The 16,647-nt window shown below is 42.8% G+C and overlaps 1 protein-coding gene across 1 annotated transcript; it reads left to right on the top strand.

The window, feature by feature from the left end:
* The first annotated feature begins 398 nt into the window (after positions 1-398).
* Positions 399-5,189, top strand: SOWAHB (sosondowah ankyrin repeat domain family member B). Its single transcript, XM_036896801.2, has one exon. It carries the CDS (start codon positions 401-403, stop codon positions 2,738-2,740), a length of 2,340 nt encoding a protein of 779 aa, XP_036752696.2. The 5' UTR covers positions 399-400; the 3' UTR covers positions 2,741-5,189.
* The last annotated feature ends 11,458 nt before the right edge of the window (positions 5,190-16,647 follow it).

Below are 16,647 nucleotides of genomic sequence, written 5' to 3'. Positions count from 1 at the left end.
GAGGGCGGAGGGACTGGAGGAGGCGGGCTGCGCCCTTCCCCCAGAGCCAGGGAGGAGGCGTCGCCAGCGAGCAGGTGAAACCGACTCCGACCTATCCCGGGAACTTTCGCTGCCGGGACTCGCTGCTAGAGGTCTGCGTCGCGCAGCGGCGGCCTGGGAGCCGCCCTCTCCCTCCGGGGCTGCGTGCGGGGCTTCAGTTCAGGGGCCTCTCCCTGGGGACTCGCGGCTCTCTTGGCGAGCTCGGGGTCTGCAAGCAGTGCCGCCCTCCGCAGCTGATGGAGGCCAGTGGTGCCGCACCGGGCGCAGGTGGCACACCACAGGCCAGGGCTTCTGCTGGCGGGAGAGAGCGCAGGGAGAGCGAAACGCAGACACCCCGGGGCCAGGGGACGACAAGGCAACGATGGCCCAAGAGTTGAGCCAGGAGGCTCTACTGGACTTTCTGTGCCAGGCCGGGGGCCGAGTGACCAATGCCGCCTTGCTGAACCACTTCAAGAGCTTTCTCCGAGACCCCGACGCGCCCCCCAGCCAGCACCAGCGCCGCCGCGAGCTCTTCAAGGGCTTCGTCAACTCGGTCGCCGCAGTGCGCCAGGACCCCGACGGCACCAAGTACGTGGTGCTCAAGAGGAGGTACAGGGACCTTTTGGGGGAGGAGGGGCTGCAGCGACCCTGCGACCCGCCCGCGGCCGCTTCCCCTGCAGGAGGGGTTGCACCCTGCTACCCGCGAGGCGCGCGCCCGGGAGAGTCGCAGCCGCAGCCGCAGCCGCCCAGGCGGCGGCAGCGCGACCAGGAGCCGGAGGAGGAGCCAGCAGGTGCCGCAGCCCCAGCCGCCGACGCCGGCTGCAATGGACTCCCCGCCAGTGGCGCCCGGGAAACGGCCCGGGGAGGCGGCGGGCGGAGAGGCAGCTCCGGCCACGGGGTCCCGACGAGGTGCGCGGCGGCGGAGACACAGGGCCGCTGCTGCTGGGAATGCCAGCAAAACGGCCTGGGGGGACTCGGGGGCGACCTGCTACTCGGCGCAGTCTCGGACAACGCCACCGCCCGGGAGAGGGCGGCGCGGGCCCCGCGGGCCCAGGATCACCGCGGGGCTCCCAGGCAGCAGCGGGAAGGAGCGTCCGCTGAACCCGAGTTGGGGTCCGCAGCGTCCCGCTCGCCTCCGACAGCCGTCGGGGCTGCTGGGAGCAGGGCGTCCCCGCCTGCTGTCCTGTCCGGGCCTACTTTCCCCCGAGAGCTGCAGGAGCTGCTGAGCCCGGGCTCTCTGCAGCATTCGGCCCTACTGCAGCAGCGGCGCACTCGCGAATGGGTGGCCAGACACCCGCAGAGACCCGAGCCCCGGGACCAGGGCCCCATCCGCGCCTGGTCGGTGCTCCCAGACGATTTCCCCCAGACACCCGCGCAGCTGAACTTCTGGGTCCCGGAACCTAACTCAGCGCCGCCTGGCCCCTCTCTTTCCTCTCCTGTCTTTCCGGCCGTCCGGGAATCCTGGCAGGGGAATCCGTCGTTGACGGTCTTTCGTAGCATTCGTTGTCAGCTGTCCCTCCAAGATCTGGATGACTTTGTGGACCAGGAGAGCCATGGCAGTGAGGAGAGCAGCAGTGGGCCCAGAGAGTCCCCTGGGGGTTCTGAAGAGGGCCAGCACGTGACCCTGGGGACAGACTGGAGAAAACTCAGGAATCCAGCTGAGGGCCTTTCTCCAAAGGAGGGCAACTCCAGCAAGAGCCCTCAAGGCCTCAAGCCCGGAGGGGATGGTCACATCTCTCAGCAGGTCCCAGCAAGGGCTAATGGCCTTGCAGGCTCCCCCCAGGAGCCTTTGTCCTGGTCAGCACCCAAGTTAAGGAGATCCCTCAGGAGGAGCTCTCAGGCAGGGAGAGCCAAACTGTCCTCCTCAGATGAAGAACACCTCGAGGAGGACTTGCTGAAGAGGACTCGGCGCCCACCCCGGTCCAGGAAAACCTCCAAGGCAGGGGCGGTGCCCAACCCAAGGGTGGATGCTGCTTTAACACCCAGACCTGCAGACCTTAGGGCTGCTGTTGCTCAGAGGGGTCCACAGTCACACAGCTCGGGGGCCCCAGGTGGGGAGGAGCCTGCATCCTTGGTCCTGCACAGACCTTCTGAGCACAAATCATCCCTGGTGCCCCTGGATGCCAGGGAGCATGAGTGGATTGTCAAGCTTGCCAGTGGCTCTTGGATTCAGGTGTTGACTTTGTTCTGGGAGGACCCCCAGCTGGCTTTGCACAAAGATTTCTTGACTGGGTACACGGCCTTGCACTGGATGGCCAAACATGGTGACCTCAGGGCTCTTCAGGACCTGGTCTCAGGTGCACAGAAAGCAGGGGTTGCTCTTGATGTAAATGTGAAGTCCAGCTGTGGATATACCCCTCTGCACCTTGCAGCCATTCACGGCCACCAGGGGGTCATCAAATTGCTAGTGCAAAGGTTGGCTTCTCGGGTGAATATCCGGGACAGCAGTGGGAAGAAGCCATGGCAGTATCTGACCAGCAACACCTCTGGGGAAATATGGCAGCTCCTGGAAGCCCCTCGGGGCAAGCCCATTTTTCCTGTCTATCCCCTAGTTCAAAGCTCTTCCCCCACCAGGAAGGCCAAGAGCCGGGAAATATCTAGAAATATCACCCGAAAGACATCCTTTGCTGCATTACTCAAAAGTCAGCACAGCAGATGGAAAATGGCCAACCAGTATGAGAAATTCCATACTCCCAGGGAAAGAGAAGAATATAGTGACTGAGGTGGGCCCCTCTTTGCTACATCATCCACTCTATCCCTGTACTTGAACTATTCAGGGAGAGAATTTAAGGGGAATAGAAAAATTGCTGAGATGTTGGTAAAGAAAGAGGTCAAGTTGAGATGGCCTGCCTAGTGTTTATCTGCCTGGATTGTAGGTCAGCAAATCCTGGACCTTGGGGGTCATCCACGCTCTCTGGGGGCCAAGTCCTTGGGCCAGTGAAACCTAGACCAGGGACAGAGTGAGGGGCTTAAAACCCCCGAGGTGTTCTTCTTCTTCCATTGCCAGCATGGATCAGGGTACAGTGAGCCACATTGTTTTCCAAAGCAGTAATCCCAGGCCTTGGCTAGAGAGTGAACAAATGTCTAAGAAAAAGGGAGGCAATTCCAGGAAGCTCAAACAAAATCCTCTCTGGCTAGGAGCTCTCTGGCTTCTGCTCATTTGGAGGATAAATCTTGGCTGAGGAGTGAGTGGAAAGCACCAATTTTGAAATCAGATGACTCCCTCTTTCATTCCTTTTTCTTCTTTCTCCTCTTCTTTCTCCTCTCTCTCTCTCTCTCCCTTCATTTCTTCCTTCCTTCCTTTCCTTTATTTTATTTTCTCTATTTTGTTCCCATTAATATAAAATCACATAGGCAACATTGCTTACTAGATTCCCCCCATTCTCAAGTCCCTACCACATACCCCATTACAGTCACTGTCCATCAGCATAGTAAGACGCTATAGAGTCACTACTTGTCTTCTCTGTACTGTACTGCCTTTCCCTGTGACCTCCCTTACATTTGTGTACTAATCATAATACCCTTATTCCCCTTCTCCCTCCCTTCCCATCCACCCTCCCCAGTCCCTTTCCCTTTGGTAACTGTTAGTCCATTTGTGGGTTCTGTGAGTCTGCTGCTGTTTTGTTCCTTTGAGTTTTTGTTTTGTTTTTATGCTGCACAGATGAGTGAAATCATTTGGTACCTGTCTTTCTCCTCCTGGCTTATTTCACTGAGTATAATACCCTCTAGCTTCATCCATGTTGTTGCAAATGGTAGGATTTGTTTTCTTCTTATGGCTGAATAATATTCCATTGTGTATATGTACCACACCTTCTTTATCCATTCATCTACTGATGGACACTTGGTTGCTTCCATTTCTTGGCTATTGTAAATAGTGCTGCGATAAACATAGGGGTGCATATGTCTTTTTCAAACTGGACTTCTACATTCTTAGGGTAAATTTCTAGAAGTGGAATTCCTGGGTCAAGTGGTATTTCTATTTTGAGTTTTTTGAGGAACCTCCATACTGCTTTCCACAATGGTTGAACTAGCTTACATTCCCACCAGCAGTGTAGGAGGGTTCCCCTTACTCTGCATCCTCGCCAGCATTTGTTGTTCCTAGTCTTTTCTATGTTGGCCATTCCTTTCCTTTCTTTTTATCTCTGCCTTCCTTCCTTCTTTCCTTCCTTCCTTCTTTCTCCCTTTCTTCTTTCCTTCTTTCTTTTTTTTTTTTTTGGCATTCAAAACAGTGAAAGGAAATTATTATTGAAGAGTAAAACTTGATTTCAGAGATTCCTCAGCCCTGTCCTCAGGTCTTCCTTTGAGTGCAACCCAAGGTGGCCAGTGTGTGAAATGATTAGTGCCTCATTCAGGTCTCTGTGTGATCAGAGAAGCAGTTAGGTAAGGTCCAGTTATGATTGACATTCAGGCCCTGCTTTTTAAAAATCAAGCTAAGAGGAACTTTCCAAATGTAAAAACTGTCGACTGATTTACACAGTGACTGCAACCATCTTTCAAGGAAACTTCCTGAGTAAGAAATGGCAGAATTAGCATTAGTAATTTTCTGTAGACTTGAATGGCCAGTGTTCATTCTCTGGGAAGTGGTAAGGGTTAAGAGGTGAATGCCTTCTCCCTAGGAATTTTCTGAGCTGCTTAATATAATTTTATTTGCACTAAACTTGTTGCCAAATAAGATTAAATATTAGCCTTGAAGTGCTATATATAACAGGAAGTGCTCCTTTTAATTGTTTGTGATGGAACCGATCTTTGTAGGTCCTTGGAATGAGGGAATGGCTAGTCTATAAACTGCAGTACAGCATCAAGATTTCAGAATGTAAATTCAAAGAGGGCTTAAAAATTAAATGTCCCTATGGAAATCGTTAATTTTTTATGGAAATATTTTCATGTGCTGTAGCAATAATGTTGTATTTTTTAAGTATTTTTGTGGTTCTGCTTCATTCCTCCATTGAAAATATCAACAAATCTTTATAATTTATTGTACTTGTACTGATGACCGTTAACTTTGTTACAAAATTGTGTTTCAGTGAGTGTCAAATATTTTTGTTTCTTTGTAGTTTTACTTTATAATTTTGCAAAAATAAATATAGCTCTGTTGTATTAGAAAAAAAGGAATAATAAATAAGTCTAAGGGTGGTTATTTCCAGAAAGATACACAAGGGATGAAACTTTGGCAAATCAAATCAAGAAAAAAGAGTAACAATTACAGATAGTGGTATCATGGTTAGGAAGAGGTGAAAATTTAAAAGAATAAAAGATAAACACCTATGCAAATTCCCTAGCAAGGCAATTTTCAAGGAAAAGAGTCACAAAAATAACAACTTCTTTTAAAAGCTAAGGAATGTTTTCACTTTATCATATTTTTTATTACTACATCAAGTTATATAGCAAATATATTTTGCTTAGTGCTGTGGGATTTATAAAGGTGAGTGTGGCATGACCTCGCCCCACTTAAAATCCCCACTTGAGACTTAAATTCTAACAAGATTCATTGTTAATTGATTAGTTTATACCCTCTCTTGCTCCCAAGGTGTCTTTTAAAGCTGCCTTTTATTAGACAAAAGCTCTTTAAATGAGGTGAAGAGTAAAGAGCTGGTACCAGGAAAGAGGGCAAAAACCACACTACAGGAACAAATTTGCAAAGTGTCATAAGTCCAAAAGTGCTCCAGAGGATTTCAGAGGTGAGATTGCCTTTGGACTAGGGAGATCCTGGAGGGCTTCACAGAGGCCAGGAATTTTCAAGTGCATTGATCCTTGCTTTCCAGAGAAACCAGCCTTGTTGGTTCTACCACATTCTTGCTTTCTGCTTCAGTGTGTGATTTGCATAGCTCTGGTGCTGGCCGCTCAGTGGTTAGTACACAGTCCTGGTCTCAGGGTGGTTCTCGTGAGGATTTGGGGCCCTCTGGCCTCAGTCCACACATCATACCTCTGGCTCTGGTCAGCTCTCTTACACAGTCAACATGTATACTGGGAGGGAGGGGGCAGGGCAGACGAGGGTGTTGAGAACAGAATAAAACACATCTGATTGTGTCACCCTCTTGGTCATATAGGAAAGTCCAGGCTAGGAGGGCTGCCAAGCCCAGCACATTTTTCCAGCCTCCTGCCAACTACTCCCTACTTACATTGAAGCCACACCAGACCCATTGGGGTGCTAATGACCCTACCCTCCCGGTTTGTCTTGGTGCTGAATTCATTCAGCTTAGAATCCTTTTTGATGTTTTCCTGGTGAACTTGCCCTTTTGTTCAAGGGACAGTACAAATGTCACAGCCTCCAAGAAGATTCCAGGGTAAATACCTCCAACCCAGAAGATGTATAGCTCTGGCAACAGCATTCTCATGACACCCTGTATGCACCTCACTCACAGTTTTTGCTACATGGTATTTTAGTAAATTATTGGTATGTTTTATTTTTTCCCTAAGACTTGGAACATTGGAGATTAGAGAATATATTTTCAATTCATCTAAATTTAGCAGATATTTATGGAAAATCAATTATGTGATAAAGCCATAATTCCTGCCCATAAGAAGTCTACTGGGGAAGGAGAGTGTGAGGGTGGGTCACTGAAAAATAATTCTAGCCCAGTGAGGTTAGTGGATAGCGGTCTGCATCGACATTAAGAGAATACAGAGTAGAGGACATTTATGGAGCATGTTCTATGTACCAGCCTCTCTGTGTATGTTGGAAATACAACATTAAGTAAGATAATATGTTTCTTGTTCTCCTGGCACTTTCTTAGACTGGGAAAGTCAGGAAGGTAAAACAGATGTTATATGGGCTTTGAAGGGCCAAGTGAAGAAAGGAGGAAAGAATATTCTAGAAGAAGGAAGGAGCCTGAGCAAAGCTGCAGTGTCTGCAGGATACTTAGTCACTTGTGGCTGTGGGGGCTACACAGCCACTGCCATGTAACAGTGAGGTGGTGTGGAAAGAAGTGAACATGGAAAGGTGATTTAAGGCCAGGTTGAAAAAAGAGTATTTTAAGATATGTCATGAAATAGAGGCATTATCTAGGAAGTCAAGGATTATTAAATCTCCTTCTAGAAAACCTTAGTGTTATTCCAAATATAGATGTTTTCCTAAAGTCTTAATTTAAAGACAAAAAAAATAATTCAATATATCAGATATAGATATACTTCAAAAGTTTCCCTCTGAAATTTTTCTTATGTCTTCAGTGTTGTTAATGTTCCTTTCCTAGCAAATAGTGATAGGCAATAAAATTATTTAACAAATGGTAATTTCATATTAAAGACAAACATTAGAAACTGTTGATATTCTTAACCACTTGCCTTTTTTGTAGACACAGTTGTAGTAATTTTTAATCTTATACATACTATATACCACAGTCATTTTCTGCTATTAAATTCCTTCTAGTTCAACACTTTAGGATTTTACACATGGCATGCCAAGAATCCTGACGCTTTGATTCTTCATTCACCTGTTTAAAGTGTACAGCTCAGTGGGTTAGTGTATTCACAGTCGTGCAACCATCACCACAATAAACTCCTGTAGAGGTTTAAGAACTCGTTTTAAGGCAGGGCAGTGATATGCACAAGCTAAGGCGGACAAAGGGCCCTCCTGCTGCAGTGAGGAGGACAAACTGGAAGCACAGATTAGTTATTACAGTGTCTCTATTTCTTCTGAAAGTATTAGGAATGTTGACTCAGTCGGCTGGCTGGAGTGGGTAAGACTGGATGTCTATGATGAGGAAAGAACATCTGAGACGGGATGATTTGATTGATAAGAACTAGAAAGAATCAGGTAAGATCCAAAAGGGTCTTTCTTTTCCTTCTCATCTCTAAAATGCCCTGTCTGGTTGATTAGATCATCGCATGCTGTGCCGGTGGTCAGGGTTCATGGTGGCACTGATCTAATAGTGTAAATTCACTCTCTGTACAGGCTCTGCCTAGCACAGCAGTGCTGGTGTGTGTGCTTCTGTTTGCCCACATCAGCCAAATGATTACAAATGTAAGGAAAGGTTAGGATAGTGCAGAACTGGAGTTCGTGACAAGGAAGCTGGCCCACCTGGGATCCTGTCCCGGCTTGGGCAAGGCCTTCAGCTTCCCAATTTTCCCTTTTTAAAGGTGGGTTTTTTGAGAAGATCACATGAATTAATACAAAGTCTCTAGAAACTGCCTGGCATATAGTAGGTATATGTTAATTTATTACTATTTTTAACACCTTTTAAATATACAATTCACTTTAAATTTCCATCTATGCTGAAAACAAAGAAATCCTCCAGTTTATTAAAAAGGTGCTATAAGTATATTTACTGATCAAGACATTTTCCTTCTGTTTCTACATGAAAGATGCTGTGTTTCTCATTTCAAATGAAATAGACTATCCAACTATCTCTTGTGCATAACAATCATTAGTTTGATGGTATGTCATTAAACAATTATATCTAATTGAAGTCACATAAACTGACACCCTTCAAATTAGCAGCTCTGGTGTGGCCTGGAACTGAAACTTAGAGCTCTGAAGGGGTGAGATTTATGAGGAGCTGAGTGTGTGTGTGTGTGTGTGTGTGTGTGTGTGTGTGTGTTTAAAGCCACTATCACTTAACGAAACTTTATCTAAATTCAGCTATGCAGTGAATTTTATAAAAATTCCACTAATTTGGTCAAAATGAAGTCTCACCGAACTGGATTAAAAATTATTGACCTGTTGAACTATTCCTCCTCCTTGGTCTGAAAGTAGTATTTCTTGATCCCTAGCTCTCAAGTTTGACTCTTCTTTCCCACTTTTAAGGCTTGAAATTTTTTTTTGAAAATTTTTTTAAAGGCACTACTGTATGTAAATTATGACTCCATGAAATAAGAATATGATAAGACAAATAAGGAGAAAGATAATTTTTGAATTGTGTTGGGGCCAAAGCCAGGAATCTGTTTTGAGAGGCTCTAATTCTTCCACGCATTCTATTTCTTTTCCTGAGAATGAACATTCCCAGAGCTGGCAGCTACTAACAGTCATTTCTATGTCATCGCTCTTTCTGGAACTGTGGTTGTTAACCTAATAGGACTTGAAGCCTTTTGCAATTATGTTTATATCCCCAAATACAATTAACTTTCTAGTGAACTCCTATCCTTTGGTGTCAGAGGAGTGCTTCAGCGACATCAATGTAGTGAGTGAACCAAGCAACTTGCCACCATCCCACAACCAGTCTTGTTGCCCAGACACTGACCTAGGAAGGGCTGAGGCAAGAGGGAGTGTGGCCAGGAACAGTCTCATTTCCTCAGTGCTTTGAGGATTTAGGCTTTTGCAAATCACAGGCTGTCCAGATGAGAACTTTTGGAATTTCTGATTAAAGTGAACTTTAAAATTGAGCAAATGAGTACTCATTGGCTATGATAATAGCTTTGCCTGAACTGACTTGATGGTCCAGGGAAGGTAACATTGATTTTTCTTTCTGGAAAGGGCTAGAATATATCCACCTGAATGGGACTATCGATGCCTTTACAGGGTCTGGATGTTGACTGAGTGTTCTCCTTAGTTTCCACCTGGTTTGACCCTAACTGGTTCTATAATGAATATGAAATCCCTGCGGCCCTTAATTTTCTGAGGAAAGGAAAGGGGAGGAAGGAGAAAAAACTATACCAATAACATCAAGTTGGCCTCAGATCTTTGGGATGGGATGTTCTAAAACATATCTTACCGCTAGTGGGTTGCAGCAAATGAACAACAACAAAAAGAACAGAAGACTGATTTTTCTTTATCCTGAGGCCAAATCTTCTCACAAGAGTGATTTTAACTCTCAAATCCTAAGGGGCATATTACCTAAGTAACATTTCATAATAACATATAATTAGCCAACCTTCAGAGCCTACTTTTTATGCACTGCAGGGAGATTTCTTGGGCAGATCTGTGCATTGCTCTAGATTTCTTGGGCAAGATTCCCGATGCTTGGCATAAGTGCTTGGGAAAACTGATCCTAGACCCATTCTTCAAGTTTGGGGTGAAAAAGAAATTTCATTTCTTTCTGGAGTAGCATAATCCATTATGGATGATCTTTCACAGGCATTTTCTCCTCTGATCTTAGTTCTTGGCTAATTGTAACATCAGTCAGAAACTGACAGAGAGTTGAAGTGCAAGAAGACTTGCTACTTGTTAAGACTTCTAATTATTTGAATATTTCATTTGTTTCAGTGTTATTTATATTCTGTGTCACTCCACCTCCACCCTCACCCCCATCTCCAACCCCACCATGAATGTTCTAATGTGAATAATGGGGAACTGAATTAATTGTAATTGTTCTTTATATCCCAAGATCTACTGTATTTATTTAAGATGTCTCCCAGATTCTTAGAAAAGGCAGGCATCTGCATGAGGGAGCTAACCCAGCGTCCAGTAAAATACCTAAACCTGTGACCAGCCTGTGATTCTTTGAGGAAAGGGTTAATTCTGTAGACAGGGCAAAGACACACATCTACGGGCAGAGGTCATATCAGATGCCACCTGACCATCAACCAGTGTCCCTTCTCTGTGTGTCACCTTGTACCTTCTTGTGGTCTCTTGGGTCCAGGTGTTTTCCTGCTACAAACTTCTTCAAGGCCACCCAGAAAAGTAGAGCCGCAGAACAGGTGTACAGTAGCACCTGGCAATCCCAGTACTGTGGTGGCTATTTCTCTCCCATAGTTAATGTTTTCTCTTTATTGTGGTACATGTCTGGCTCAGTTCTGTTTTGGAGGTCTTTGTGCGGCATTTCTCAGGTTGAAAACTATGCCTTTATTCATCTTCTATGAGTCAGGAAAAGGAAATCCTTATCCCTTACAAATTTAAAGCCACAGCATGTAGATACAGACTTATGATGGAAGATGGCTTTGAAGTAAGGGACTATTGTTCTTAAAAAGGTATAGAAAATTTAGCAGGAGAAATGAAGCAGTATTTTGTGATGTGGGATGTACCTCAATAAATATTCCCATTATGTGATTGGTTTGGGCAATGGATTTCTTTGATAAAAAAATTATTCTAGTTTATAGGGATTTCTTACATATACTTCACATGATTAACAGTTGAAGGAAATTGAGCTATAACTATACTCAGCACTAAAACTAAACACAAAGTAGTTTATGTTTCAAAAGCCATGCAAGATCCTTATGTACTTTGTGTTTATCATTATGTATATAAAGTATATTTGCATTTTAGGTGCACAGAACTAAAGTCATGATGAAAGGTTGGTTTTTATAAATTTTACATCTATTTTATATTTTAAAGAATTTAAAAATTATACAAATAATATATGTTTATTGTAAAAAAAGTCAGATTAAACAAATAAGCGAAGGAAAAACTGCCCTAATTTCACTACCTTAAAGTAGTTGCTGATAGTATTTTGTTGTGTATCCTTCCAGAATTTATAACAAAAATGAAACCCTCCTGCACATAGTCATTTCCAACCTATTTAATTGTTTAATATATTGTTATTTTCCCATTTCAACTCGGTAGCAATATTAGTGAGTTAAAGAAAAGTTTATGTCCACAGATGGCTGAAAGTGGGGCAGTTCAGAATTCATTTGCAGACCACTCTTCTGTGTCAGTATCACTTCTTTTCTCTGCAGTTAGGGGCTATATCCTAAATGTATTTTTAAATTTTTTAAAAAATTATTCTTTGCATTCCTTTGATGTGAAGCAGTAATTTTATTTTTAACCAGCTTCTTTGTCCAGTGTTCTGGGTGCATGACTTTTCAGGCAGGAGGCCCCTCCTCTAGGAAACAGGTCACCTGCTCTCCCACACATACCAGGAAGATGAGTGGAAGCTCTCAGCTGTCACCGCCCATCTCTCACCTGCAGCTTTTCTGTTTATTCGTAGGCCAGTGGAGACATGAGACAGGTGTGGGCCGGATATGTTTGAAGAACACTCACTCTGCTTGATTACAACTCAAAATGGGCGAGATCCATCAGTAACCCTGGTTTGGTTTATTTTTCCTTATAGCTAGGGAGAATATTTTACAACTACTTTATTACTCAATATAAGGATAGGTCTGAAGGAGGAGGGAGCTGGGGGTATAGGTTCCTAGGTCTAGAGAGGAGGGGGCTGGGAACATATAGGGAAGGGAACATAGAAATCAGAAATATCCTCACCATATAAATCTTTTACTTAATGTATTTCCTAAAGATGAGATTTGCTGCTAGTTTTATTTTTTAGTAATAATTTTGAAAGCAACCACACATACAGAAGATATAACCTAAGGAGTAAATTCTAATCATTTCCAATCCCTTAAATTCCTTTTTAACTTTGGGTTGCCAAATTCTAACCAGTATGCATACTTTATTTTACTTTCCATTGTTCTCATGAACAGTATAGTCCATCTCTTAAAACAACTTTCCTAGTTTACAGTTTTAATAGCCAGAAGGTACACCACGTGTTAGTGTATCACAGTTTTCTTATCTATTCTTACTCTTTGATATTTGGGTCATTTCTCACTATCACAAATAGTGCTGATATAAACATATTTGTAAAATATTTACAAATTACAAAATATATACAATATTTACAAAAAGTATTTACAAGGGTCTTTTATTTCTTGCTGTCTTGCCAATGGGTTAAAGCCCCGGGCAAGTTCGCTATGGACTCAATGTGACCAAAGAAATTGATAGCAAAACGTTATTGGGGTGAAAGGGTTATACCCAGTTTTATTTCCAGGTGGCAGGTCAGTCACTAGAATCCCATTCACTCAGAGCGAGTCTGCAGGCAGCAAGCCCGTCCCTACCTCCTGGCTTCTGCTCTGCTCTTCTGCAGCCTTGCAGCCCTGTCACTGTGTCATATGCCAGAGCAATGGGCGAAGCTCTTTATATAGAGCCAACCGCCATGTATTGCCCACAGGTGTGCAGTGAGCTAGTCAACCAGGGACAGGTGAGAATCCTGGCCACAGGAACTCTCATTTTATCCACACTTGCCAATTTTTCACTTGCAGTTTTATAGCTTTTGTTACATTTACCAGCTTGTACTTCAGAAAGACTGAGTGAGATGAACTGACACCAGCCAACGAGGGAAAAAATAAGGAAATCTGAATAAGCTATAGACTTTAGTTAATAAGAATGTACTATCAATGGTACTACACCACTCCCGGGCCGCAGCTCCGGAGGCGGTGGTCAGGCGAACGGAAGGGGACGACGCAGGCGCAACTCCTCAGCCCGCGCGCCCTCTGGGGAAAAAAGGAAGAAAAGGAAGTTACATTCTTACAAAGTAACGACAACGGCCGAGCAGTCGACAGGTTTGTTGAAGCAATTTTTTTTTCTTACAAGCTTTACTGTGACTGTCTCTGGCAGAAGCTTGCGCCTCAATTACACGCCTGATGGAGTGGAATTCAGGACTGGCTACAAATGGAATGAAATTCCCGTTAGAATTTCGCGAAAGCTTCCAGCTTTCCGTTTCCTTCCAGCATAGACTCCAAGCAGTTGGATGTGTATTTGGCAAGCTCTGGGACCGATCGCATGGAATGTGCGGAGGTCCCACCTTCTCGCCTCTAGGGCATCTCTTTGCCCTCTCCCAGGTTTACCCTGATGACATTACATTGGAGTGTCGATGAGGTGTTATCATTGTTGATCCAAAGTCCCTGTCCAAACAGTGACTGTATAACAAAGGTTCTTGCAGTTAAGAAATGAAGGTTAAGGTAATTCTTCAGCTTGTTTTTTATATTAACAAACCTATCAGAAGGTCAGTTTAGAACTGATAAAGATGACTGCTCACCTATTGTATTATTATCCCAAAGTGAGGAGACACTCCTTGGAATTTAAAGCATAGGCATTTTCCCTCTCTGTCTTCCAAAGTTTTCTATTTTTCCCTAAGAACCAGCAAACTAATGTGAGGTGCTTAAATAAAGCTTCCAACTTGGGGTTGCTGGGGTCACCTGTACTGTAGGTTGGTAAGTTTGGCAGAATTTCCCTTCCATAACAGCTCATTACAATGGGCCACTTCTGAATTAAAAATAGGTCAAGACCTTAGAAGATGATGGAAAGCATGTTTTCTCACGTGTGGTCTATAGCTCATCTGTCTCATTACTTTGATAAATTAAAATGGCAGATGCCTGGACTCCATCCCAGATTTAGTGAACCTGGATCTCTGGGGCCAGGACTTGGGAATTTCATTTAATCCAGAGGCTCTGGTATTATTCTGCTCACTGAATGTTTGAGGATGAAGTTCTGCTCTGCATTCCCCAGGCACTGTAGAATAATTAGAATTGTGGAAAATTTTAGGTAAGAGTACCAAAAATTGCCCAGCCAAGAGAGAGTAAATTTTCTCAGTTGGTTTGGGCTAAGTATATTCCGAATTGCCAGTTGCCCCACAGCAGTTCATAAAGCATTTTAAGTCTTTTTCCTTATACTCTCAAAGTGAGAGTCCTAAACAAAAACTTCATCAGAGACATCCATTTTAGTCATATGGGTTTAGAAAATGTTTTCATGTAATTTGCTTGAGTGTTTATTGTATTTTTAGAAATTATAATGATAAAATCACATTTAAAATTTAGAAAATAGAAAAAAAGGAAAGACCTGTATGTTGTCCCACCACACAAACTATACCATTGTTAGCATTTTGGTATATTTCTTATCATAGGTTTGGAGTTTTTCTCCTCTTTTATATAGTTGTAGTTACAGTATAATATAATTTCTATCATATTCTAGATTCTTCTTGAACATTATTTTTAATATCTGCAGAATTTATGTAGTCATTTCTCTATTGAGGGAGTTTGTTTCCAATTTTAATTATTTATAAATAATTCATCAGTGAGTACCTTTATGCATAAAGCATTTTCTACATTTATGACTATTTCCTTGGGTTTTTCAGAGTGTAATTACTTGGTTAAAAAGAACCTATTTTTTGAAACACATGTACAGATTAATGCAGTTTCAATCTGAGCATAATAGATGGTCCCTAAACTTTAGTCTTGAACACTTAAAAAATTAGCCACTAAAATAATTAGTAATATTAATGCTATATGTGTATACGTATATAATTATTTATATATACATGTATATAAACAACTCACTAATTATCATTCTTCAATGGCGACTCCATAAATCAATTTACAAAGACTTTGTTAGTGTAAGAATTATGCAACTGAGGCTTTGTTGCTCTAAATAGAATATATGTTGTGATTATTCAATCTAACAGTTTTTTACTGCATGCCTCCCAGATGCCAGGCATGTGCTAGAGAATATGCTATATATATTCCCTCTCAGGAGAACACATAGACTAGGGATGTGCTGGTGGAGAGGAACAAGCAAGTACAAAATAATATGGTGAGTACTGGACTAGTTTGATATATACTTATGAATATACATATTATATGCATATAATTTGCCCCAAATTGACATTAAAAAGAAAGAAGCATAGTTTGATAATTGGTATAGTAGCGCCTTACACAAACATAGATTAGGTTGAGTTATTTTCTGAAACTATAAAATCAGTTTATGTGCCTGTCATGCCAGGAGAAAAGGGAAGAATTTTTCTCAGAGATTAGTTTAGAGTAAACCAAGTAAGCCACATGCAAGATTTTCAGTCCAATCTCTCTTTAGTATAAGAACTGCCTATATATTCAGATTCCTTAGGGCTTGCTTTCCTCACTTTTACTTCAGCATTCCTATGGAGGAAAGGGTGACAATTACCCAGAGTTTGTTAAACTTTGTTAAACTCGTTAAATCTTGCCAACAAGACTTTTCTTTTATAGTACCAAAGACCTAGTTCATGTACGCAATCAGCAGATATTTATTAAGAGCTTACCATGTGTGGCTCCCAGTGGGGGCTAGGAGCATAGAAGATATAAGAACTATTACTTATCTCTCAACTACTCATGTTTGTCGTCCAGCAAAGAGAGCGATTCCCTTTCTGTTTGTGCATCTTCATTAAACAGGCGTCTGTGATGCCTGACACATTTCATTTGGTGTGGTGTGGTGCAGAGCCCCTAATTTCACAGTTGCAATAGCTGCTTCCTGACTCCACCTCTTTTTTCTTAATTTAAAAAATTTATTGAGACATAATTCACATATCATACAATTCAATCTGTTGAAGTTTACAATTCAGTGCTTTCTACATAGTCACAGAATGCTGTAACTATTACCACTCTTTAATTCCAGAACACTTTCATCATTCCAAAAAGAATATCCATACCCATTTGTAGTCACTCCCATTTCACACCAACCGCCCACTAGCCCTAGGCAGTCACTGATCTGCTTTTAGTCTGTATGGATTTTCCTGTTCTGGAAATTTCTTTTAAATGAAATCATACACTATGTGGCCTTTCATGTCTGAATTCTTTCACTTAGCAAAATGTTTTTAAGGTTCATCCATGCTGTAGCATGTGTAAGTACTTTATTCCTTTTGGTGGCCAAATAATATTCCATTGTCTGGACATACCACTCTTTGTTTATCCATTCATTAGTTGATGAATATTTGGACTGTTTACAATTTTGCCTATCACGAATAATGCTCTCAACATTTGTGTAGAAGTTTTTGTGTAAATATATCTTCAGTTTTCTTAGAGTGGATGCTATGCTTAGGAGTGCAATGCTGTCATACGGTAACTGCATGTTTAACAATTTTAGGAACTCCAAAGTGTTTTTAAAAGTGACTGAACCATTTTATATTCCCACCAGTGGCGTATGAGGGCTACAATTTTTCCACATCTTTCCTCACTAACATT

The sequence above is a fragment of the Manis pentadactyla genome, chromosome 5 (genome assembly GCF_030020395.1).
Source record: "Manis pentadactyla isolate mManPen7 chromosome 5, mManPen7.hap1, whole genome shotgun sequence".
Lineage (NCBI taxonomy): Eukaryota > Metazoa > Chordata > Mammalia > Pholidota > Manidae > Manis > Manis pentadactyla.
Note: the sequence above shows the minus strand (reverse complement) of the source record. Positions and strands in the feature narration are given on the sequence as shown.